This window comes from Trichosurus vulpecula, chromosome 5 (genome assembly GCF_011100635.1).
Source record: "Trichosurus vulpecula isolate mTriVul1 chromosome 5, mTriVul1.pri, whole genome shotgun sequence".
Classification (NCBI taxonomy): domain Eukaryota; kingdom Metazoa; phylum Chordata; class Mammalia; order Diprotodontia; family Phalangeridae; genus Trichosurus; species Trichosurus vulpecula.
The window spans coordinates 40,677,528-40,701,930 of record NC_050577.1 but is presented as its reverse complement, the minus strand read 5'-3'; the positions used below and the strand labels follow the sequence as shown (position 1 = coordinate 40,701,930).

The 24,403-nt window shown below is 42.2% G+C and overlaps 1 protein-coding gene across 1 annotated transcript in view; it reads left to right on the top strand.

Moving 5' to 3' along the window:
* The first annotated feature begins 1,862 nt into the window (after positions 1-1,862).
* CPNE4 (copine 4) overlaps positions 1,863-24,403 on the top strand; it is a 170,105-nt gene continuing 147,564 nt past the window's right edge. The window contains exons 1-2 of the mRNA XM_036760492.1: positions 1,863-1,880; positions 6,058-6,237. Of these exons, the coding sequence (XP_036616387.1) occupies positions 1,863-1,880; positions 6,058-6,237 (198 nt within the window). The remainder of the gene's footprint in view (positions 1,881-6,057; positions 6,238-24,403) is intronic.

The following is a 24,403-nucleotide window of genomic DNA, read 5'->3' as shown; positions in this document are numbered from 1 at the left end:
TTCAAGACTTTGTTGCTCATCCCTATCCAATCCACAGCTTATAATCAATTGGCCCAGCTATTACTATTATTGGAAAAAGCATTTATTAAGAGCTCTGCTAAGTACTGGGAATACAGACAGAAAATCAAGGGAGACTCTGCTCACAAGGAGCTCATTTCCAAATACAGGAGACAGCACATATTGGAGGACGCTCTTTCAGGCATGATGGAAGGGCCCAGTGGTCCATAGGATGCAGAAGCAAAGCCGGTGGTGAGGCATCATGTATGCTAGCTAACCAATGAAGTAAATATGGAGGCCCTAATCACCAAAAGAAGAGGTGAAATGTGTAATTCCTCTCTAACCCTCCTTCCCACCAAACGCCAACCATGCTTACTTGCATAGTAAACTGTACGGTTACCATTAGTATATTTTGCATTTGGCTCCCCTGCAGCTGAAATCAAACTTCCTCCCGTCTTAATGGTAGTTATGTCTTGCTGTCAGTCTTTCCAAGGTCTCTTTCCTCTCTCTTAAATGGTAATCCTCCCATTGCTAGGCAGGCCAGTCTGCACTGATTCCAGATGACACAGGATCTGTGTCTCCCTACCAGACTAGGGTTAAGGAGGGAACAGGCTTCAGAGCTTTCTTTCAGTCACCAGATATGCTGTCCACATCCTTGGACCCAAGCCAGATCGGGCTTCTTCTAGTCCAACCCATAACTGGCAAAGAATCACCTCTATCTACAACACACCCAACAAGTGATCACCCTCCATTTGCCTGAATCGGTCAATCACTTAGCATTTTACCTTAGCTCGCTTGAACCTTACAACAACTCTGTGAGGTGCCAGCATGACAGATGTCATTCTCCCATGATACAGATGAGGAAGTGAAGACCAACACATGTTAAGTAATTTGCCTGGAGTCACACAGCCAAAAAGTGTCAGAGATAGGATTCAAAACCAAGACTCACTGACTTTCTGCTATGCCAATCTGCCATTCATAGTTGGAATGTCTCATATGAGAAAATCAGAATAAGACCATTATCTCACTATGGACAATTACTATGACAGTATAATATTCCATTGAAGTGTTAACCCATTCAGACCTGCTTCTCCAGCTAAGTTCCCATGTTTGTTCTACAAAGCAGTTAAGGGACATTTATGTGGAATTCTAAATGCTTTCTGTCTTCCTTCAAGGTTCAGCCACTCTCAATGAAGCTTTCCCTAATCCTTCCAACTGAAAGTGTAGTCTCCCTCCTCACATTTTCCTAGATGGCTTTATCTGGATCTTGGCTTTATTATTACACACAGGTTGTACCCCTTCCCCGCCCCAAAGTACAGGGTTTCCTAAAACACTTAATGCAAATTTAAGCTATTAAGGCACACTTTGTATATTATAAATGAGCAGGAATTACTGTGCTTCTTTGTTGTTTGTTTCCATCTCCACTCACCTTGGCACAGTATCTTGCACAGAGTAGGTTCTTAGAAAACATGTACTGAATTGGATGAAGAAACAGAGGTCCAGTGCTGTTATGTGACTTCACAAGTTACAATACCAAAGAGCCCTGGATTTGGAAGTAGAGGACTGGGTTTCCAATCTCAGCTCATCTGCTAATTACCTTTCCTTTTGGAATTAGTCAATGAGGGGAATGCTATGGATAGAGTTTCCCTAGATGCTAGTAAACTTTTTGAAAAAGTATATCTTCCTGTTCTTGTGGAGAAGATGGAGAGATATGGATTAGAATCAGTTGGATTCAGAATGGGCTGGATGGCTGGGATCAAAGAGTAGTTTTTAATAGTTCCATATTAACATGTCCAGAGGTCTCCAGTGGAGTACCCCGGGGCTGTGTTCTTGGCCCTGTATTGTTGTACATTTTTATTGATGACATGAACAAGGCAGAGATGGTACGTCCATCGAGTTTGCAGATAATAGATGTCTCAGAATCCAAGAGGATTTGGACAGGCTAGGGGATTGTTGGATGGAAATTCAATAGGTATAAGTGTAAAATCTTGTACTTGGATATAAAAAAATGACCTCCATACCTAGAAGATGGGGGAGAGTCAGATAGCAGCTTTTCTGTAAAGGATCTGGGGGTTTTAATGGACTGCAAGCTCGATACAAATCAGCATTTTGATCTGGTCACCAAAACAGCTAATGCAGTCTTGGGCTAGGGCACTAGGTGGCACCACAGTGCATAGAGCGCTGGCTTGGAATTGGGAAGACTCATCTTCCTGAGTTCAAATCCAGCCTTAGACACTTAATAGCTATGTGATAACGATCATCATGTACCTGAAGGGTTGTCGTGTGTAGGAGAGATTTGACCTGTTCTGTATGGCTTTAGAGGAAAGAACCATGAGTGGTGGGATGTAAGTTGCCGAGAGGTCGAGGAACCATAATCAGAACTGCCTCAAAGTGGGATGGGCGACCTCCAGAGTCGGTGGACTCCGTTCTTGGAGGCCTTAAAGCAGAGATTCTATGACCCCATGTCATAGTGAGGATCCCCTTCCTGATTGGGCTGCACGGCCACTGGGGCTCCTGTTAAACTCCGTGATGTGATCTTAGGGAAATCATACAACCTCTGTGAGCCTCAGTCACTTATCCGTTGTCGTTTGTCCTTCGTTCTCGATGAGGACCATGACATCATGGAAGAGATGCCAGGACTCGCAAGGGAATTGGATTTAAGTGAGGGAGGGCCTTGCAGAGTCACCAGCCCCGCTTTCTCCTCCAGAGCCATCTGGGCCCAGTGGCAGGATATGGATCAGGGCAACTGGAGATGGCCCTGGATGCGGTGAGAGACCTTGGCCTTTTCAAGCTAAGGTCTTTAACAGGTCTAAGTTTGACTGAAGCAACGACCAAGCAGAGATTAAGGCTGGGTAAGAAATGAGGCGGAGCAATGATGGGGTGGGAAGAGACGGCCAAGTGGGCCACAAGTCTACACTCCTAAGTGAGAAGTCTGTATGAAGGGCTGACATCAACATTAGGAACGTGTTCAAGTCTTCTACCTAACACATACGTCTATGAGACTCTCAGAGAGTTATTTACTCTCTCAGTACTCTAGGCAACTCTTTAAGACAAGGTGGAAGAAAGGGGAGGGAATAAGCATTTATATAGTGCCTACTGAATGCCAGACATGGTGCTAAGTGCTTTACAAATATTATCTCATTTGATCTTCGTAACAGACTATAAGAGGTAGATGCCGTTATTATTCCCATGTTACAGATGAGTAAACCGAGGAAGACAGAGGTTAAGTGACTTGCCCAGGGTCACATAGCTAGGAAGTGATTGAAGGTGGGATTTGAACTCCAGTCTTCCCAACTCTAGGCCCAGCACGCGACCTAGCCACCCCTAACAAGGGTTGTTACCTTCTGGTCAGTGGCGGACCTCTTTGGCAGTCTAGGGAAACTTATGGGTCCTTTCTCTGAATGTTTTAAAATACGTAAAACATAAAAATATGTATGTCATGTACATATGTCGTATGTAAATTATGTAATGTATATAATATTATGTAATATACATAATATTGTGTATATTATGTAAAATATGTAACATAAATTATAATTGTCATATATTCACAAATCCAGTGCTGTCTCCATACCTCGATAGTAGGGGCTTATTTCCCTGAAAGAGTCTGCCACATTTGGTAGATGGGGAAAGGATCAGGCAAGCAGGGATTAGAGTTCTTATTTTGGTTATCCCAACACGAGGGTTTTTCCTCAATCTTTTTAAACACCAGCTAGAAAAAAAACAGAGGCTCCGCAGCCTGGGTGACCTTTCCAGAGGCCTCTTCAATCTTGGCACAGAGATGAGACAGTGAGAGCATCCTGTCAATAAGAACTTCTGAGTGAAGTGCAAATTGCTTCAGGCTGGGCTAGGATTAGCCTCTGAGCTCACTCCATGAGGAAAGGCTGCCAGCCCTGGGCACAGAAACTGAAGAGTGACCTACAAAAAGACTCCCCACTCCTCTCAGGCTTTGCCAACTTAGCGGGCAAGGGTGAGTTCCATGTGGCTTTTTTTGATTGCTTACTGTTAATATTCCAATTTACAGTTAAGGGCAAAAAGAAAGCAGCTACTCCAGGCCTGAAAGCTCCACTCCCTTTGTTAGTTTGTTTATTTGTTTTTTGGGTCCAGATCCCCCCCCACCCTCAACCCAAAAGATCCTTGAGTGGAGTAGGAGGGTTAATGGGGCCGAGTAGTTGGAGAAATATTATCCTTGAGGCCAAGTGAGCCCTCACCTGAGCCCCCTGAGGATCATTTGCCCAACTGTGAAGGGCCTCAGAGGAGAGAAATTATTTGAAAATGGTTGAAAGGAAAGCTTGAAAAAAGAAAGGAGGCAGTAGGGCTGCTGCTCACCTACAGATGGTTTCTCAAAGGTTTAGTAGGCACGTTTTTTTTAACCTGTGGGTATCAGGGATTGTTCCCCCCACCCCCAAGTACTCAGGGCCTTGAATACTAGTGAGGATAACTGGTTGAAAACCCAAAATTGTCCTGAAAAAGTGGACTATGATGAAAAGAGACCTGGGCTTGGAGACAGCAGAGCCTCGAGTTGTAAAGGTTATACCCTCCCTCCTCACCTCCCTTCCCTGGGAACCCTAACTCCCCACAAGGCTCAGCTCAACTGCTACTCCCTCCAGCAGACCCTTTCTGATCTCCAAGGTATTTGTACCCCCCTTTTACAGAGGAAGAAACTGAGGCTGGCAGAAGTTTAAGTTATCTGCTCAGGGTCACAGAGCCAGCAAATGCCTGAGGCCAAGTCTAGCACTCTGTTCACTGTGCCATTTAGCTGCCACTTAAAAAGTAGTGTCAGACTCAGATAGAAATGGAACCCTCATGTTGACTTAGAAAACCACAAATTAATATTAGCTACATTTTATTGTATTTTTGTTTATTTGATTAAATACTTTCCTATTACCATGGGCAGCTAGGTGGCAGTGAATAAAGTGCCAGCCCTAGAGTTAGGAAGACCTGAGTGCAATCTGACCTCAGATACTTAATAGCTTTGTGATCCTGGGCAAGTCACTTAATCCCTTATTGCCTAAAAAAATTACCCTTTAATCTGATTCTGATGCATTCCAGTAATATAGCAACTCACTGGCATTTGGCACCTGGGGTTTGACCCCTCTGGTTTAAGAAACATTCTTGATTCCATTTTTTCATCTTAAAATATAGGTCATATTTGGACTATTCTCCCTATTTGTTATTCAGTCATTTTGTTGTGCCCAACTCTTTGTGACCCTATTTGGGGTTTTCTTGACAAAGATACTGGAGTGGCTTGCCATTTCCTTCTCCAGCTCATTTTGCAGATGGGGAAACTGAGGCCAACAGGGTTAAGTGACTTGTCCAAGGTCACCCAGCTAATAAGTGTGTGAGGCTGGATTTGAACTCAAGTCTTCCTGTCTCTGGGCCTGGCACTCTATCCACTGTGCACCAAGTAGCTGCCCTATTCTCCATATTTTTTTAATTTACATTTAAAATTTATAGTAATAATGATAATGGTAGTGATAGCCATTGCCTCTATTATTTTGATTCTCATAACGATCTTAGGAAGGAGATACTCTGGGAAAGAGATAACAGCTGAAATTTACCTCGAACTCCACAGACAAGATCCATTTAATCCTCCAACTCAGTGAAGGAGCTTCCTTTTGGGGGAGGGGGAAGAACCTTAGACCTGTGATTTCATCAGTGTCTGGAGTTCCTAGTGAAGAAATTCCTCTGCATCTTTATTAGAGAGTTACCTGGGGGTACCTGCCCGGGTTCTCACAGCCAGTAGGTGTCAGATGTTATAGGATTTGAATCCCTGATTGTTCCTTCTCCTATATACATGGTGCCTCTCTAGGTCAATGCTATAGGGATTACCTGAATTTGATAACTGTCTGAGAGAAGGCAGGATCCATGGTCTTTGAGTGTCAGGTGGTATTTGAACCAGCTCTCTCCTGACTCCAAGATTCCGCCACACTGTGTGTCGTCCCTGAATGAAGGACACTTTCAGTGTGTTATTTGGGATGGCAACAATTTGGATCTGCTCTGCTCTGGTAGTTAAAAAAGTGCCAGGATGATCCATATGGGTTGTCTCTCTCCTGACAGGTGGACAGAACAGAAGTGATTCGAACCTGCATCAATCCTGTTTACTCTAAGTTGTTTACGGTGGACTTTTACTTTGAAGAAGTACAGAGGCTGCGGTTCGAAGTCCATGATATCAGCAGCAATCACAATGGACTAAAGGAAGCCGACTTTCTTGGTGGCATGGAGTGTACCCTCGGACAGGTCAGTTTCCAGCCCTCCTTCATTTGCTTCTTCCTTCTTTCCATAAGGATCTAGTCAACCTTTACTAGAGTTTACTCAAATGAGAATTATTTGAGGTTACGTGAGTAACAAAAAAAGAGATGTGGGTCCTTCCCTAGGTAGTTCACAGTAGATGCTCCCCCAGTTTGCAGTCCCAATAAAGAAACTCCCCCTACCTGAGCTTCACCCAAGCCTGGTATCAATAAGTGGCCCTCAGAACTTCATCACACCTAGGTCTGCTTAGGAATATCCCCTACATTCAGCACCAAGTACCTGTTACCAACCAAGCCCATTTTTAGGGTATATCGTTTCACCACCTGAATTCCAATTTTGAGTGTTTCCTCCCCAACACATCTCCCTGACTGTCATGCTGAGTGAATATCTTACCTCTGTGGGTATGAACCTCTGTCTACTATATTATATTGCCTATTATATTATATTGCCATATAATGTGTATGTGTGTGTTTATGCTTATGCTTTCATTTACCTGTTTGTACTCTGCATAATAATGAAGCTCTTTTTTGTATCAGCTTCCCCAGTACCAATTTCCTGGAAGTTCTTGAACCTATATCTTTGCTTTAACTTGAGCCCTGAGGCCAAATAAAACAGAAATAATGTGAGATATGACTGGGAATATAGACTGGCACAAGTTTGCATAGAGCCTTGAATATCTGGCTAAAGAGATTGAACTTTATTTAGAAGGCAATAGGTAGCCATTGAAGGTTTTTGAGCAGAAGAGTAACATAACTGTCAATAAGAAAGATTATTGGAAATTGGATAAGAAAAGAAAGTGCTGATAGGAGGCTGTTGCAATATTCTGGGCAAGTAGTAATGATGGTCTGTACTGAGATGGGGGCAGTGGGAATAAAGAGGAAGGAATAGCCGTAAGAGACATTTCAGAGATGAAATCAACAGGACTTGGTAACTCAATGGCTATCTCATGAGCAAGAGAAAAAAAGTCAAAGATAACCCTAAAGTTATGTTTCTTTTGTTTTCTCTTCTTCTAGCTTGTGTCCTTTAACTACCCTCCAAGGTTGTATCCATAGAAAGTAGCCCCCCTCTCTCTAACTTAACCCATGGTTGAGATTATCTCCTCTCATGGACCCCCAGATCTTCTTCTACATCTCTGACTCCTCCCAGATATTTCTGGCTCTCCAGAGAACATAGCTAATTGATTGACCTGCCATCACTTCAAATTAAGTATATCTAAAGCAGAAATCATGATCTTTCCCTTCCAACTTGGCTTAATGTGACTTGGTTGATTATAATTGGCTTCCTTTGGCTGAGCTGCTGCTGGGAGACCAAGCCATACTAAATAAAAATCCCCATCTATTACTAGAGTCATCAGGAACCATGTGAGAAATCCTATGAGGGTATTTTTTGGCTTCCATTAGGAAATCAACCTCCTGAGGTCTTCTGGGTAGATTTCAGCCTTTGGAAGAATGGAAATATCACTTTTCTCAGAAGGTTAGCTTCCTCTTTACCACTCATGCCAAATTTTCTGTTTTACAATTGGCCTTAAAATCTTTTTCATTCATTGGACAATTGGCCCAGAGGGAGAAAGGGAAGCCTAGCTCATTTGTCTCTCCTGATCTCCATCCATCTCCTGACAGTTATTAGAATGTTCCCCTTTCTAAAATTTCTTCGTATTTACTTATTTGTATGTATGTTATAGCCCTGTCAGTAAAATATAACTTCCTTTAGGGCAACTACTATTTCCTTTTTGGTTTTGTATAGTCCTGGTTCCTTGTACATGCTCAAACACTGAAAAGCATCTATGATCTTACTGATGTTCCCACAAAATGGTACACATCACAACCCCAACCATGCCTGCCCATCCTGGGTGGCCCTTGTCAAGCCATCCTACAAATTGACCACAGGAGGTCTACCCACCATGCTCAGGACCTTCTTCCCCTTCTCTTGACATTGATGGAGTACCAGTGGAGTACACGAACTATTATTGGCTATGGTAGGCACTTAATAAATGTTCATCATCTTGCCTTTCCATGTAATTTCTTTGGGTAGATTTCCATGTTGCTGTCATTGAGTCATTTTTCAGTTGTATTTTACTTCATGACCCTATTTGGGGTTTTCTTGGCAAAGATACTGGAGTGGTTTGCCATTTTCTTCTCTAACTCATTTTACAGATGAGGAAACTGAGGCAAACAGGGTTAGGTGACTTCTCCAGGGTCACACAGCTAGTAAGCATCTGATGCCACATTTGAACTCATGTCTCCTGATTCCAGGCCTGGCATTCTATCTGCTATACCACCTAGCCGCCCTCAGTCACTCCATGAGAGTGAGTGAAAAGACTGGGAATATCTGCCTTTGTGTCATCCTTCATAATCTAGTAAAAGGGAGAATAACCACAGCAGGCAACCATGGTGGCTGATGTCTCACATCGCCTGTATCTCTTTATCCTTTTTTTTGTCCAGTTTTCCCTCATTATCACAGTTGGTAAGTTAGGCGAGGGCTAGCACAGAACATTAAAACTGATAAGAACAATAGACAACAGCTAATATCAGCTCCTTGTTTTACAGACACAGAAATGGCTCAGAAGAAAACACAATCAGAATGCCTTAAAATGTAACATGTGAATTTGTGATATACTTAAAAAAAACAAGCTGTACGTAATAGAACATTAAGGCTCTACCTATCCTTTGCTGTTCTATCTCTATGTCTCTTTGGAAACATTCATGTGGAGTTTTATGGGGTTGTTATTCAAATTCAAAATAAAAGAAATAAAAGTTTAAAAATAGATGAAGAGATGGAGGCTTAATGAGGCTGAACATCCCAAGTCATATGGCTGATTAATGGCAGCACAAGATTCTGGGCCACTTGGGATCATGGAAAAGGAATCTGGATTTGGAGCCACCAGATCCAAATTGGAATCCTGGCTACTAAGTAGCCTTCTAATATTGGACTGGCCTTTTCCCTCTCTGGCCTTATGTTTCTCATCTGGAAACTGAGGGGGTTATCCCAGTCATTCTGTAATTCCTCCTTACAATTCTGTATTCTATGATGCCAGGCAGTGATACATATTACCAGCTTGCTACACAATTGGTAAATTTTTAGTGTAAGCATTTATGTCTCAGAAATCGGCCAATGCCACTAATCAGGGCTTGATTTATTGTGTTGTTGATTGTCTAAGCATAAGAAAATGATGGAAGAAACGTTAACAATGCAAATTGAATTGAAAAGGGTACCATGGGTATACTTTTTAAAAAAGAAAGCTGGTTGTTAAACATTTACCAGCACACCCCTGATCCAGGTCTCTTAGTCCTGAGCTCCTTACGGTGTTGTGACTGGAAGCAGCAAAAATGATGTAAAGGATACTTCAGATCCAAACCTCTGTCTTAAGTGTAACACTTTGGGAAGCCTTGATTTACCTGGAGTTGGCCAGTAAGTTCAAACAAAGCCAGAATTGTAGAGCATAACACTTAGCTCTGCACTTGGTATGATATACTAATAATAATAATAGGGACAGCTAGGTACAGCAGTGGATAGAGCACGAGGCCTAGAGTCAGGAACATCTGAATTCAAATGTGACCTTAAAGACTTACTAGCTGTGTGAGCTTGGGCAAGTCACTTAACCTTATTTGCCTCAGTTTCCTCATCTGTAAAATGAGCTAGAGAAGGAAATGGCAAACCACTCAGGTATCTCTGCCAAGAAAATGCCAAATAGACTCAGAAAAAGTCAGACATGACTTAACAGCGATAACAACAAGTAATGATAACCATAGCTAATGTGTATATAGCACTTACTATGTGCCAGGCTCTGTGCTAAGAACCACAACCCTGAGAAATAGGTGCTATTATTATCCCCCTTTTACAGGTGAGGAAATTCAGGCAAATAGAGGTTAGGTGACTTCCCCAGGGTCACACAGCTAGTATGTGTCTGAGGCCAGATTCGAACTCAGGCCTGAGAGTCAGAAGACCTGGGTCTGGGTTTTGACTATGGTGCTTCAACAAGCTTCATTCAGCTTCTTTTAAGGGCAAGTGAGGCACAATGCTAGGTGCTTGGAGATCCATAGGCAGAAGGAAAGTATAGAGCTTTCAGTGCAATCAATTCCACCTCTCTGTGTTTTGTTATCTCTGTTGTAAAATGGGGGTGATGACACCTTGGTTACTCCTCCCTCTCCTAATTATAATAATAATAATAATAACGGTAATGATATGGTAACTAATATTTATGGAGCACTTCAAGGTTTACAAAGTCCTTTATATATTGTCTCATTTGTTCCTCACAACAGCTCTGTGAAGTGCTACCCCTTTTACAGATGAGGTTCAAGGACATTAAGTGACTTGCCCAGGGTCACCCAGCTAGTGTCTGAAGCTGGATTTGAATTCAGACCCTCCTGACTCCAAATCCAGCACTTTATGCACAGTGCCAGGTAGCAGCCTGTGTAAGCTTAAAGAGCTATAAGATGTAGTGGTTAGGAGGGAGAGTCAGCTGTCCTCCAGAAGACTTGAGTTCAAGTCCTTTTGTGACACAGACTAGCCCTCTGACCCAGGACAATTCGTTTAGCCTCCCAGTGCCCTGAGCAACTACTAAAATGGGAGTTCTTAACTTGGGGTCCATGGACTCTGGGGATAGATTAGGGGGTTCCATGTACTTAACTTGGCGTCCCTGGGCTCATTAGGGGTTCCATGTGCTTAACTTGTGGTCCATGGACTCCATGGATAGATTAGGGGGTTTTGTGTACTTAACTTGGGATTTATGGGCTCCATGGATAGATTCGGGGTGTGTGTACTTGAATCAGAAGAAAAAAATATCTTTGTTTTCACTAACCTCTAACTGAAATTTAGCATTTCTTCCAATTATGAATTAAATAAAAAAGAGCCATCATTCTGAGAAGGGCTCTACAGACTTCCGCAGACTCCCAAAGGGGTCCATGACACAAAGCCATGTTCACAACTCCTACTGTAAGACTATGTAAGGTGGGGATGAATTACCTACCTGTATTGGTGGAAGGAGTCTTCACAGTGGAAGTTCCCAACAATCATAAAATCCCAGGCACAACTCTCCCCTCCCCTGCAAAATGCCAACCTAGATCGTAAGATGGCAGAGAGAACAGGACTTTGTAAACCTTAAAGGGCTGTCTCAATGTCAGCTATTGCTTTTAGCAGTGTTTACGTTGATTTATTAACCGCACTCCCTCTCGCTATGGGAAACGCTGGGATCTCTGGTTTTTCTTTGAAAATGACAGATGAGAATAAACATCCTTTCCATTATATAGACTTCACTTCCCCCCTCCCATACACACACACACACACACACACACACACACACACACACACACACACATCCAGCAGTGAGGATCTTTCTGCATCAACGCCCACTGAAGACTTGTTTATCCTTATTATTTCTTCACCAAGTCATACTCTTTTTGATTTTGGGATTTAAGGGCAAACACAGGCAGCTTCATCTTTGTTCCAAACAATAGCATACACATCCCTGGTTTCTTCCAAAGCCCTTGCACACTGACAGAGCCAAGGACATCCCAGCTTTGCAGGGATGAGGTTATAGTGATCAAAAAAAGAAAACGTTTATTGAGTGTCTATGGAGGATGGGGTGCTGTACAAGACTAATAATGCATGTTATCACGAGAGCTTAGGAGAGGATTTGGATTATTCTTGGAGATACTTTCCTACGTAACTTGAAGGAGATTATGATCCATTTATGTGGCAGAAACTTTTGTCCATTTGTTTTCTTTGCTCCATTCCTCATTCTCTTCTGCGCTGTCCCCATTCCTCCCTCCCTGCTCCCTATATCCCCGCCCTGCCCCTGCCTTACCCTACACAATCAAGGAGAAATACAAGAAATCAGAATTTCCTTCTTCTCCACTTCTACATCCCAGTTCAACTGATCCACTTAATGTTGAATGAACGCATAGAACATTTATTTAGCGCTTGTTGTGTACAAAGCACACAAATAGAACAGTAAGAGTCCTTGTTTGCCAGCAGCTTACTTTCTAATAGGGAGATGACACGTGTAGAAGACATCTATAACAGAGCTTCTTAAACTTTTTCCGCTTGTGACCCCTTTTCACACTTAGGCAGCATTTGTTCCTGTTGCATGACCTGAGGGCATGCACAGTGCAAAATGCGCATGCTTTGTGTTCAGAACCAAGGCTGCCGTGAAGTTGTGAGATGCAACATGGGCAATTGCTGCCAGAAACACCTTGGATTCATTACGCATTTAATTTTTAATTAATTTTTGGCCATTGTGCATTCAGAAACCTTTTACTGTTGCCAGATTTTTTGCGACCCCATATGGGGTCATGACCCACATTTTAAGAAGCCCTGATCTATAAGATAGATGGAAAGGTCTTGTGGTACTCAGGGCAGTGGCAAAGCAGACGGTGATGGCTCTGCTATAATGTCATTTCCGTTGATAAAAATCTTATCAGTTTCTGATTTTGAACCGTTTGACTTTTCTTTCTGGGTCTTCAGTAGCTGTGGCTACAGCTACTTTTGGAGCAGGTCAAGGCTGCATCTCCACAGGGGTGGCTGCTAAGGATGATGGTGGAGGGCACTGGTCTGGAAGCCTGGCTATTCCCAAGGCTCTTGGGTTCAGGGGTCCTGGGTTGTCCTCATTGGCATCTGAGGGGAAATGATAGTAAAGAGGGCCGTGGTGGTGGTTCGCTTTGCCCAATATATGCCATCTCCTCTCTCTCCTTCATGGTGTCTTGTCCTTCCAAATATATGACATTTTTTTACTCTCCTCTATGAAGGAAGGAGGGAGAGAATTGGGAACTCAAAATTTCTAAAAACAAATGTTAAAGACATGTAACTGAGAACAAAAAACAAAATGTTATTTTAAAAATTTAAAAAAGAAACAGCTATATGGTATAGAGGTTAAAGTGATGGTCTTGAAGTCAGGAAGACCCAGGTTCAAATCCTGCTTCAGACATTTACTGACTGTGGCCCTAGGCAAAATTGCTTAAGCCCTCAGCCTCAATTTCCTAATACGTAAAATGAGGATGATAACACTGGCACCTACCTCATATGGTTGTTCTGAAGATCAACCGAAATAATTTATGAAGTGCTTTGCAAACCTTAAGTGATATGCATTAAAATCAATTACTATTAATGTCTTATGTTGGTCTGATATTCTTCCTCCAAATTCTTGAAACTCTTTGAAATGCCTCAGCCTTTGTCTTGAGAGGGTTTTTTGCCTTAATAAAAATGTGAATTTTTCCTCTGAAGCATGTGAGGGAGAGGAGGGGATTCTCCTTTATAGATCATAAGATTTAGAGCTAGAAGGGGCTCCAGCTAGAGAACTGTTGGCTTCTTCAGAAATCATCCTTTCCAACCCTCTTATTTTACAGATGAGGATGCCAAGGCCAAGACAGGTTAGGTCACCCACCCACAATTCAAAAGGGAGCCAGGAACCCAGGTCTTCAGATTCTAAACCCAATGCCCTTTCCCTCTCTCTTCTTTCCCTGACACCCAGGTACAAAAAGGTGCTTCCTTGTGAGTATTCCAAGGTTCTAAAGGAACAGGAAATCATGAAGAGGGTCTTCCAAGCTGACTCCATTGCTCTCTCTTAACAACTAACCTGTTGTGCATTGGCCTGAAGTCTTGGGAAAGAACATGACAATTAGCCCAAGGGGAAAGAAAATACCAGTTTTCAGTGTAATGAGGCAACAGATTAGAACATGATTTCCAATGGGACAGATGCACCAAGGTATTGGGATAAAATTCCAAACGAGGAAAGGTGTCTCCATTGACTAAGCCCATTAAAACTTTGTGAGCCCTGCGTTGTTACTAGATGAGATTTGGGTGCTATGCAAGAGAGGGGTAGAAAAAGTTGGAATATTGAAATTCAGGATGTTTTAGTAGCTGTGTACTCCTTTTGTCTGAGCTAGGAGGGCATCTTGGGATTTCAGCTAGAAGAAAGACGTTGGGTAAATGAGCCCTTCTCCTACCCTGCCAAATCACAGAACAAAAGACTCCCCAAAAGTCAACACACTAAACCTCTAAGTCAGTGAGATATTATTTCCTAAAACAGGTGGGAGATGCAGGGTCTTTGTTATGATGTTTAAAAAAAAACGAAACCTGAGCTTCACCATAATACCATAACTCGCTACCCCACTAAACTGGAGTTTGAGTGTGGCTTTGCCTTTCTGTAGCAACAAAGATATAACATGAAAATTGTAGTGTAGAAATGTCACCTCAAGGTTTTGGATGATGGATTTTTTTCCTTTCATTTGGGTATAAAAGAAGTACAGTGGAATGAGTGCTAAGGTTTAGTGTCAGAACAAAGACCTAGATTTGAATCCTAAGTTTATAAACTGTATGATCTTAGGAATGTAAGCCTCAGTTTCTTTATTAAAACAAGTTAGAAGAGGTCATCATTAAGATCCCTTCTAATGCTATAGTCTATTTATGAGTATCTATGAGCTCTAAGGGAAAGAAGGAAGGGAGGGAGAGAGGAAAGGAGGGAGATAGAAAGGAAGGCAGGGAGAGAGAAAGGGGGAGGGAAGAAGGAAGGAAAGAAAAGAGGCAGGAAAGGAGCCATTGAAGGTAAAATCTAATCCAATAAAAGTGCCTAGAATAATATTTGTTATACTAGGTGCTAGGAATGCAAATACAAAATGAAAAACAGTCCCTGCCCTCAAGGAGTTTACATTCTATTGGGAGGAGAGAATATGTCTCCAGCAGATTCGTGTATATACTTCACAATTTGTGGAGTGAGCAGAGAACACTAATACTAGAGGGATCAAGAAAACTTCCTGTAGGAGGTGTCACAAACTACAATTAGAAAGTGATATCTTAACTAATGCTCTGTCTTCTTTCAGGTTTAGCTGTTGGGCAAACACTGCATCCCAGAGAGTGAGGTTGTCCTCAGCTCTCTCTGCTATAGAAACTTATGCTTCAAATGTACTGTAGATTTGGGGTCAAATGAACCTTTTGGATACCCCATTTTCCCCTTCCTCTCCTGATCTAGCTATTTTGCATATGCTGGCTTCTCACCAAAGGCAGAGGAGGTCATGTCTGCCCATGACAGTCCAGAATCTTTAATTAGAGATTAGGAGCTAGAATTTGATCCTTAGACCTAAGGTCACCCCATCCCTTTGGAGAGGCCCTCAAGTGACCTTTGTGCCTTCTGGTCTCTTGAAGAAGGAAGGTTGCCTTTTGCATCACCTTTCTCTGCAGTCACGCCTGAGGACAGTTAGCCCAATAGGTCCCTTTGAGTTAGAAGAGATGTGAGCAGCAGCATCCCTCCTTCTGCATGAGATGGAGACGTGGGCTGCATGACAATTGAGTCAGGTGGATTCATGGCTGGTTGAGCAACTTTACTGAAGATTGATGATTGATGTCTCCATGTCAGACTAGGCACCAACTTCTGCCAAAGACAAAGGCCCGCCTTTCTAATAGCAACATTTGATGGTGTTGTTTGGCTCTGAGACTTAAAAAACCATAGTCACCTAAGAATTCAAACCGAGTCTCATTCAGAGGGTGATGGAGAAGTGCATGGTGGGTGTGAGCAGTCAGCAACACCTCACAAATGAGGAACTGTGAAAAAATGTCAGACAGGAAGGAATGGTACTAAAACCTGTGGTTTCATTACTGTAAAGAACTTGAAAATGAGGACACCTCCTTTACCAAGGAAGGTTGGCACCTTTTCTTTATCTCATAGTCACAGAGACTTTCATGGGATACTCAGACCTTAATGTACTCAAAGTCACCCAACCAGTTTTTGTCAAAGGCATGATTCAAACTCAGGTCTTCCTGGCCAGTTCTCTATCCAATACACCTTGCTGCCTCTTGGAATAAAGGTTATTATTAAATAAATGTATGACTGAAAAGGAAGACAGGATGGTCAAGGGGCAAGAGAAAGGAAAAATTAATGGACAGCCAATGTGCTCGCTGGGGTCCTTTCAATGTTGAGAAAAATCAAGGAAGGCCCTTAGTGAGATGGGAAAGCCCCCATGACAAACTTGTGGAGAGACACTAACCAGAGCCACACAGAATGCCAACCATAGATGAATTCCAACCTGAGATCTTGCATCATCAAACTAGGAGGAAATCTCTTGGAAATGCCTTGTGATGCCACTGAGAGGGGTCTTCAGCACTTTCCTGTTCAACATTTTTTATCAGTCATTATTAAGGACATTAAATGCATGCATATCAAAGTGACAGTTATCACAGAAACTTGGAGGGGTAGCTATTGGAATCGACCATGCAATCAAAATGATCTTGCTAGTCTGGAAATCAGCACAAAGCAATACAATATGACTCGTGGAGGATAAGTATAAAGTCTTGTGTTTAAGTTAAAAATAAAGTATAGAATTGGAGAGTCCTTGCTTCTTATGGGAAAAAACCTAGAGACATGAACTAAGGGGGTGATGTGGCTGCTAAAAAAGAAAATACAATATTAGACTACATGAATGAATGCATCTCATCCAGATACAAAGAAGTTGGCATGTCAGTGACCTGGAGACATTGACCAAGCTGGTCAGGACACGTCCTGGATGTTGCATCTAATTCTGAGTGCCCCACCTTTAGAGGTATTGGCAAATTAAAGTGTGTCGAGAGAGTGATCAGAATGGTGAGGGTTCTGGAAGCAATGTCAGATGAAGAATGGTTAAGGAAACAAAGAATATTTGTATAAGAAAGAGGGGATTTTGTAGCCTGCCCCTACCAGTTCAGTTGATGTAGTAGTTAATCTAGAGACCATTGATGGAGAGAGAGAAAGCAAGAGATAGAGACAGGGGATAGCAGGGAAAGGGATAGGAGGGAGGGGTTGAGAGAGAAGGACAGAGACAAAGAAAGAAATAAAGATGAACAATGGTTGATCATGCTCCAGGTGACCATTAGAAATCAGGTGGGCAGAGAGTCAGTCTAAGCCAAGAGAAACCTTTGGGAGGAGAGGACTTTTTCTGCTTCCCCATTGGTCATAGTGTTTGGCAACAGAACTTCTTGCCCATAGGATGCACCCTCACCAGTAGTTGGAGATTCAGAGTTTGAGACATAATTAAGAGAGCAAAGATGTGGCTACAGGGAGGCAGTCACTTGAAGCCCAAAACAGATTCTCGGGTTCTAACTTTTGACTGCAAAGAGCCAGCAATGGAATCAAAAGCCAACCACCCCTGGCAATTAAGAGTTAAGCTGTGAAGATGAACAGACTTCAGAGCTCAGCTAATTAACACGACAGAGATGCTTTGGCGAAGGGGATATTTTCAAGCGGACTTCACAAGGAGAGAAAAGACATCAAGGCCCTGCAGTTCTAAAGCTGTGATTTGTCTTGACCAACTGTTTTTCCTACATTTGTGCTTTAAGTTTATGCCCAGGGGATGGAGCCAAGATGGTACCTGGAAAGCAGGGACTTGCCCAAAACTCTCCTCCAGGACCCTCCAAACACCTATAAAAATGTCTCTGAACAAATTCTAGAACTACAGAACCCACAAAATAGCAGAGAGAAGCAGGGCTTCAGCCAGGACAGACTGGATGGTAGCTGGGTAAGGTCTATCGCACAAAGCTGGGAGTGGAGTGGAGCGGAGCCCAGCGTGGGCCACTCCAGGACCAACCAGACTGGGAGCTGGGTGGAATGGACCATAGAGCCCTGAATCACTGGGCTGTGGCAGTTACCAGACTTCTCAACCCACAAACGCCAAAGACAACAGAGAAGGTTAGTGGGAAAAACTGCAGGGACTGAGTGAAAGGAGTTCTTAGTTGGCCACTGCCCCAGGGGGGGTGATGGAGATGGTACAGCTCTGAGGCTGCTTCCAAAGCTATAGCTGCAGTTGCTTCTGGCCCCAGGCCCACCTGGTGGGAGGAATTAATTGGCAGATCAGAGCGGAAGTGCAGAGCCTGCTTAGATCTGAGTTGTGGTCTGGGTTGGCAGTTCTTGGGGAAGGAGGATAGCTGGTGTGGCAGAGCTTGTTGTGTAGAAATAGCTCTGAAAACAACAGCGCAGCCCCTCAAGCTTGGAACAAAGTACTCTCTACTCTACAAGCAGTCATACCCTGATGAAAAGCTCAAGGTTCAGGTAGTTGGCTGGGAATATGAACAGGTGGTGAACACGGTCTCAGATTCAGACTGAGACTTTGGAGTCTTTCTTTGGTGACAAAGAAGACCAAAATATACAGCCAGAAGAAGTCAACAAAGTCAAAGAGCCTACATCAAAAGGCTCCAAGAAAAACATGAATTGGTCTCAGGCCATGGAAGAGCTCAAAAAGGATTTGGAAAAGCAAGTTAGAGAAGTAGAGGAAAAATTGGGAAGAGGAATGAGAGTGATGCAAGAAAACCATGAAAAACAAGTCAATGACTTGCTAAAGGAGACCCCCCCCAAAAAAAAAACTGAAGAAAGTAACACCGTAAAAAATAGACTAACTCAAATGGCAAAAGAGCTCCAAAAAGCTAATGAGGAGAAGAATGCCTTGAAAGGCAGAATTAGCCAAATGGAAAAGGAGGTCCAAAAGACCACTGAAGAAAATACTACCTTAAAAATTGGATTGGAGCAAGTGGAAGCTAGTGACTTTATGAGAAATCCAGATATTATAAAACAGAACCAAAGGAATGAAAAAGTGGAAGACAATGTGAAATATCTCATTGGAAAAACCACTGACCTGGAAAATAGATCCAGGAGAGATAATTTTAAAATTATTGGACTACCTGAAAGCCATGATCAAAAAAAGAGCCTAAATATCATCTTTCAAGAAATTATCAAGGAGAACTGCCCTTATATTCTAGAACCAGAGGGTAAAATAGAAATTGAAAGAATCCACCAATCACCTCCTCAAAAAGATCCCAAAAAGAAAACTCCTAGGAATATTGTTGCCAAATTCCAGAGCTCCCAGGTCAAAGAGAAAATACTGCATGCAGTCAGAAAGAAACAATTTGAGTATTGCGGAAAAACAATCAGGATAACACAGGATCTAGCAGCTTCCACTTTAAGGGACTGAAGGGCTTGGAATACGATATTCTGGAGGTCAATGGAGCTAGGATTAAAACCAAGAATCACCTACCCAGCAAAACTGAGTATCATGCTCCAAGGCAAAATACAGATTTTCAATAAAATAGAGGACTTTCAAGCTTTCTCAGTGAAAAGACCAGAGATAAATAGAAAATTTGACTTTCAAACACAAGAATTAAGAGAAGCATGAAAAGGTAAACAAGAAAGAGAATTAATAAGAGACTTACTAAAATTGAACTGTTTTGTTTACATTCCTACATGGAAAGATGATGTGTATAATTCATGAGACATCAGTATTAGGGTAGCTGAAGGGAATATACATACATACATACATATATATATATATATATATATGTATGTATGTATGTATATATATATAGACAGAGAGCACAAGGTGAGTTGAATATGAAGGGATGAGATCTAAAAAAAATTAAATTAAGGGATGAGAGAGGAATATATTGAGAGAGGGAGAAAGGGAGAGATAGAATGGGGTAAATTATCTCACATAAAAGTGGCAAGAAAAAGCAGTTCATTGGAAAGGAAGAGGGGGCAGGTGAGGGGGAATGAGTGAATCTTGCTCTCATCAGATTTGACCTGAGGAGGGAATAACATACACACTCAATTGGGTATCTTACCGCACAGGAAAGAAGGAGGAAGGAGATAAAAAAGGGGGGATGATAGAAGGGAGGGCAGATAGGGGAAGGAGGTAATCAAAAGCAAACATATTTGAAAAAGGGACAGGGTCAAGGGAGAAAACTGAATAAAGGGGGATAGGATAGGAAGGAGCAAAATATAGTTAGTCTTTCACAACATGAGTATTGTGGAAGGGTTTTGCATAATGATACACATGTGGCCTATGTTGAATTGCTTGCCTTCTTAGGGAGGGTGGATGGGGAACAGACGAGGGGAGAGAATTTGGAACTCAAAGTTTTAAAAGTAGATGTTCAAAAAAAAGTTGGTTTTGCATGTAACTGGGAAATAAGATATACAGGCAATGGAGCATAGAAATCTGTCTTGCTCTACAAGAAAGTAAAGGAAAAGGGGATTGGGGGGAGTGGGATGACAGAAGGGAGGGCTGACTGGGGAATGGGGCAATCAGAATATATGCCATCTTGGAGTGGGAGGAGGGTAAAAATGGAGAGAAAATTTGTAATTCAAAATCTTGTGGAAATCAATGCTGAAAACTAAAAATATTAAATAAATAATAATTTTTTAAAAAAGTTTATGCCCACTTTTCCCATGGAAACTATGCATATTAGTGGGAGAGTGTGCCTTGGGTTTATGTTTGGGGAAGAATGCTATGTAGCTACTATGTTTTACATGATATCTTGGTAAATGCTTTTACTGAGAGCTAATTATGTCTGGAGGCTGACTATTAATGGGACACACATGGGTTGGGGCTCATGAAGTTTCAGGAATATAGTGCCACAGGTTAACCTCTAGAATCAACCCTCTGGGAACCTTGAGTAGAAATGTAAAATGAAGGAAGGGGGTACAGGGATGGTTATAATTTTCATGAAGAAGAGAGAGCTATTTTTATAGGGGAGATCAAGAACAATGTAGAGATGGTAGTTGTTATCTTCCATTGTGGAAAATGAGGTAGGGTTACTTTGTTTCATGCCAAGGGAAGCAGTAGGGCTATCACTTAGGATTATCTCATAGCATTCCGAGCTGCAAGGGACCTTACAACCCCTTCATTTGACCAAGGAAGAGACTGAGGCTCAGAGAGCGTTAAGTGACTCACCCTAGATCATAGGCAATAATCAGCAGGACCAACATTCCAATGCACTTCATCCTAGTTTCTCCAAATTCACTTCTCTTTATACAGCACCATAGTCCTACTTTAATAAATAAACTCTCTGGCCAGATTTTGGTTTAATATGAGGAAGAACAATTTAATCAATTCAGTAAACATTTATCAAACATCTGCTATGTGCCAGGCTGTGCTGTGTGCTAGGAATGTAGTGACAAGAGGGAAATAGATAATCATTGCCCTCTGCTGGGGGAGGGGAGTGTGGGATATGTAACACAGTTGAGTACAAAGTAATATAAAATAATACAACATTATTGCAAGAGAGAAAGAATGCACAGAACTAGGGAAATCAACCACAGTAATGGGGAAGATGGATTGGTATTCTAACATTTAGAACAGTAAGAGAGGATTCTGACTTGGGATACAGACTCCCCATCACTGGAAGTCAATAAGTCATTAAATGTTTAGTAAATGCCTACTATGTGCCAGGGACTGTGCTGAGCCCTGGGAATACAAGGAAAGGTAAAAGCTGCTACATCCAGGGAACTCACAGTCTGATGGAGGAGACAGCATGCAAACAACCAGGTACAAACAAGCTAATGCTGGATAAATTGGAGATAATCTATGGAAGGAAAATAGTAGCGATAAAGGGGATTGGGAAAAGCTTATTGGACAAAGTAGACTTTTAATTGGGACTTAAAAGAGCCCAAGGAAGCCAGGAGGTGGAACTGAGGAAGGAAGGAAATCTATGCATGGCATATAGCTTCAAATAAAGACTAAATGACTATCATTTGTTATTTGTTGTTGTTCAGTTGTTTTCACTTGTGTCTGACTCTTTGTGACACATTTGGGTTTTTCTTGGCAAAGATGCTGGAGTAGTTTGCCATTTCCTTTTCCAGTTCATTTTACAGATGAGGAACTGAGGCAAACAGGATTAAGTGACTTGTCCAGGATCACGTAGGTATGGGGACAGATTTGGACTCAGGAAGATGTCTTCCTGACTTCCGGGCCTGGAACTCTATCCACTGTGCCACCTGGCTGCCCCAAGGACTGTCAAAGATGCTAGCTGTAGGAATCTGGCATTAGATACAATATCGGACTAGGTGACTCCTTTCTTTCCTAAGGCCATTGTTGGAATGAAGGCTTTTTCTCAGTGTATACACACAGTTGAGCTTCTCCAAGTTAGTAGGTGTTGGGGGGGATCAATCAGTTGATGAACAAGTGTTTATGAGGAAGTGAGAAACGCTGTGCTTGTCTCTGTACAAAGTACAAAGAATGTTAACAGGGAAACAATTCCTCCTTGTAATGAGCTTTTATCCGAATGAGGAAGACAAGTAGCGAAGGGTTATGGAATAAGCATTTATTAAGCACCTTCTATATGCCAGGCTCTGTGATAAATGCTTTTACAAATATTACTTCAAGTGTATTGTGAAAATATTGAGAGCAAAAATTTAAAACATTCATTAACATATATTATAAAGGGGAAGAAGAGAATTCAAAGTCATGGGAAGAGTAAATTATGGGAAATATAAAATATAATTATAAAATATGAACGGAGGAAAAGAAAAGGAAAGAGGGAGGGTGAAATAGCAGATCTAAGGCAGTACAGCTGTAATATCAATCAGGACAGGAGCTGGGTGACTTTGGACAGTTTTATGGTGATGTTGGGCAAGGCAATAAAGGCATGTGGATAATTGAGGCCAAAAAAAGAGAAAATGCTTTTTGTAGCTCAGATCACCCTCATGGGCTGTGTACTTAATTCAAAGGTTGTTATTTCGCTTGAAGTTTTGATATCCAGGGTTTCTATTCATCATGAATTTCCATTCATCAAATGAAGCTAGACTGACCATTAATTAGATTCCTTGTTCCCTCTCTTCCTTCTCATACTGACATATTAGGTCAACTGTACTGCAACCCAAAAGGACATAGTGGAACTTCATCAGCCTCTGATGAATGGAGATTTGGGCCTTGGGGCCTCAAGATCACTAGTTTATGGACCTGGGCAGGATGTTAACTCAAAGGGAATTATTTATCTTATCAACACTGGCAGCAATTTTGCAAGGTGTGCCTATGATAACTGGGTATCTGCTGTACTGTACTGGTGATATGAAAATGATAGCCCATAGCTGCTACTCTACATGTAGTGACAAGCAATCAATTTCCCTGCTTTCAGATTCCTACATGAAAGACATTATCTAACCATGCAGAATTGCTGAAAGCAGGCATAACAAGTGATTTTGGATAGAGGTAAATAAAACCTCTGGACCAGTCTAAGGGGAGAGTCTGTACTAGGCACCTTTGATCCCTGTCCCCTGCTGTACAAAAGAGGCAGGATACTCTAAACAAAGAGGTACTACTCTTGGAGATGAGAACCTGGGTCAAATCTTAGTCCTGACTCTAGCTAGATCTGTGATTATGGTTGGTACCCACTCTGAGCCTCAATTTCTCATCCATAAAATGAACCCGCTTCTCCGGGATTGCACCTCCCATCCTCCCCTGGAAACCCTTCAGGGGCATGCCCCAACCACCCAAAGCCCTGTGAAGTGTGGGGATGAGGGAGCATAGCTCCTCACACCAGCGGTTGGCATCTGGGACAAAGTCTGAATTGTCCCCCCACAGTCCTGGACTCTACGAGCTTTACTGGTGTACAAGATGGGGAGAATGCAAAGTTCTGGAACTAGATAGAAGCCAGAACTTGTTTATTTGGTCCCATGATAGAAGAACAGCTATTTCTGTATCAGCTATAGCTGATTTGCATTACAGAGAAGTGTCCAGTGGAACTAGATCGAAGAGCCCTGCAGCAGTATGGTGTAGGGGGCTCAGGAGATCTGAGGGCCAGTCCCAGGCTAGTCATTAACTAGTTGTAAGACCTTGGATACTTCACTGAACTTCTCTCTTCTTCAGCCTTCTTTCCCCTCCCAGTTCTGCTCCTGACTTCCCAGACAGAATTCAGCAGCCTTAGCTGCTATGGAACTTCCCTCAGTACCTGGGGCCTCCTTGACCTTGAACATCCAGAGCCACCACGACTTTCTCCCTTTGAAATAGCCCTCCTCTAGGCTGTCCCCCGCCTCTTCTCTCATTTTTTTCATTTATTTTGCTTCTTTTTTAAAAAAAATTCTTAATGATTGAAGGGGAAAGTGATAAATGTTGGGGGAGATGTTAAAAATCGGGACACTAATTCATTGTTCGTGGAATTGTGAACTGATCTAACCATTTTGGAGAGCGATCTGGAATTATGCCCAAAGAGTTATGAAACTACACCACTACTAGATCTATTTCCAAAGATAATTAAGGAAAAGGGGGGAAAACCCTATATGTTATATGTTCTTCTCTCATTGTTGAGAGCACCTGGCCTAGAGTCAGGAAGACTCATCTTCCTGAGTTCAAATCTGGCCTCAGACACTTCCTAGTTATGTGACCCTGGGCAAGTCACTTAATGGTGTTTGCCTCAGTTTCTTCATCTGTAA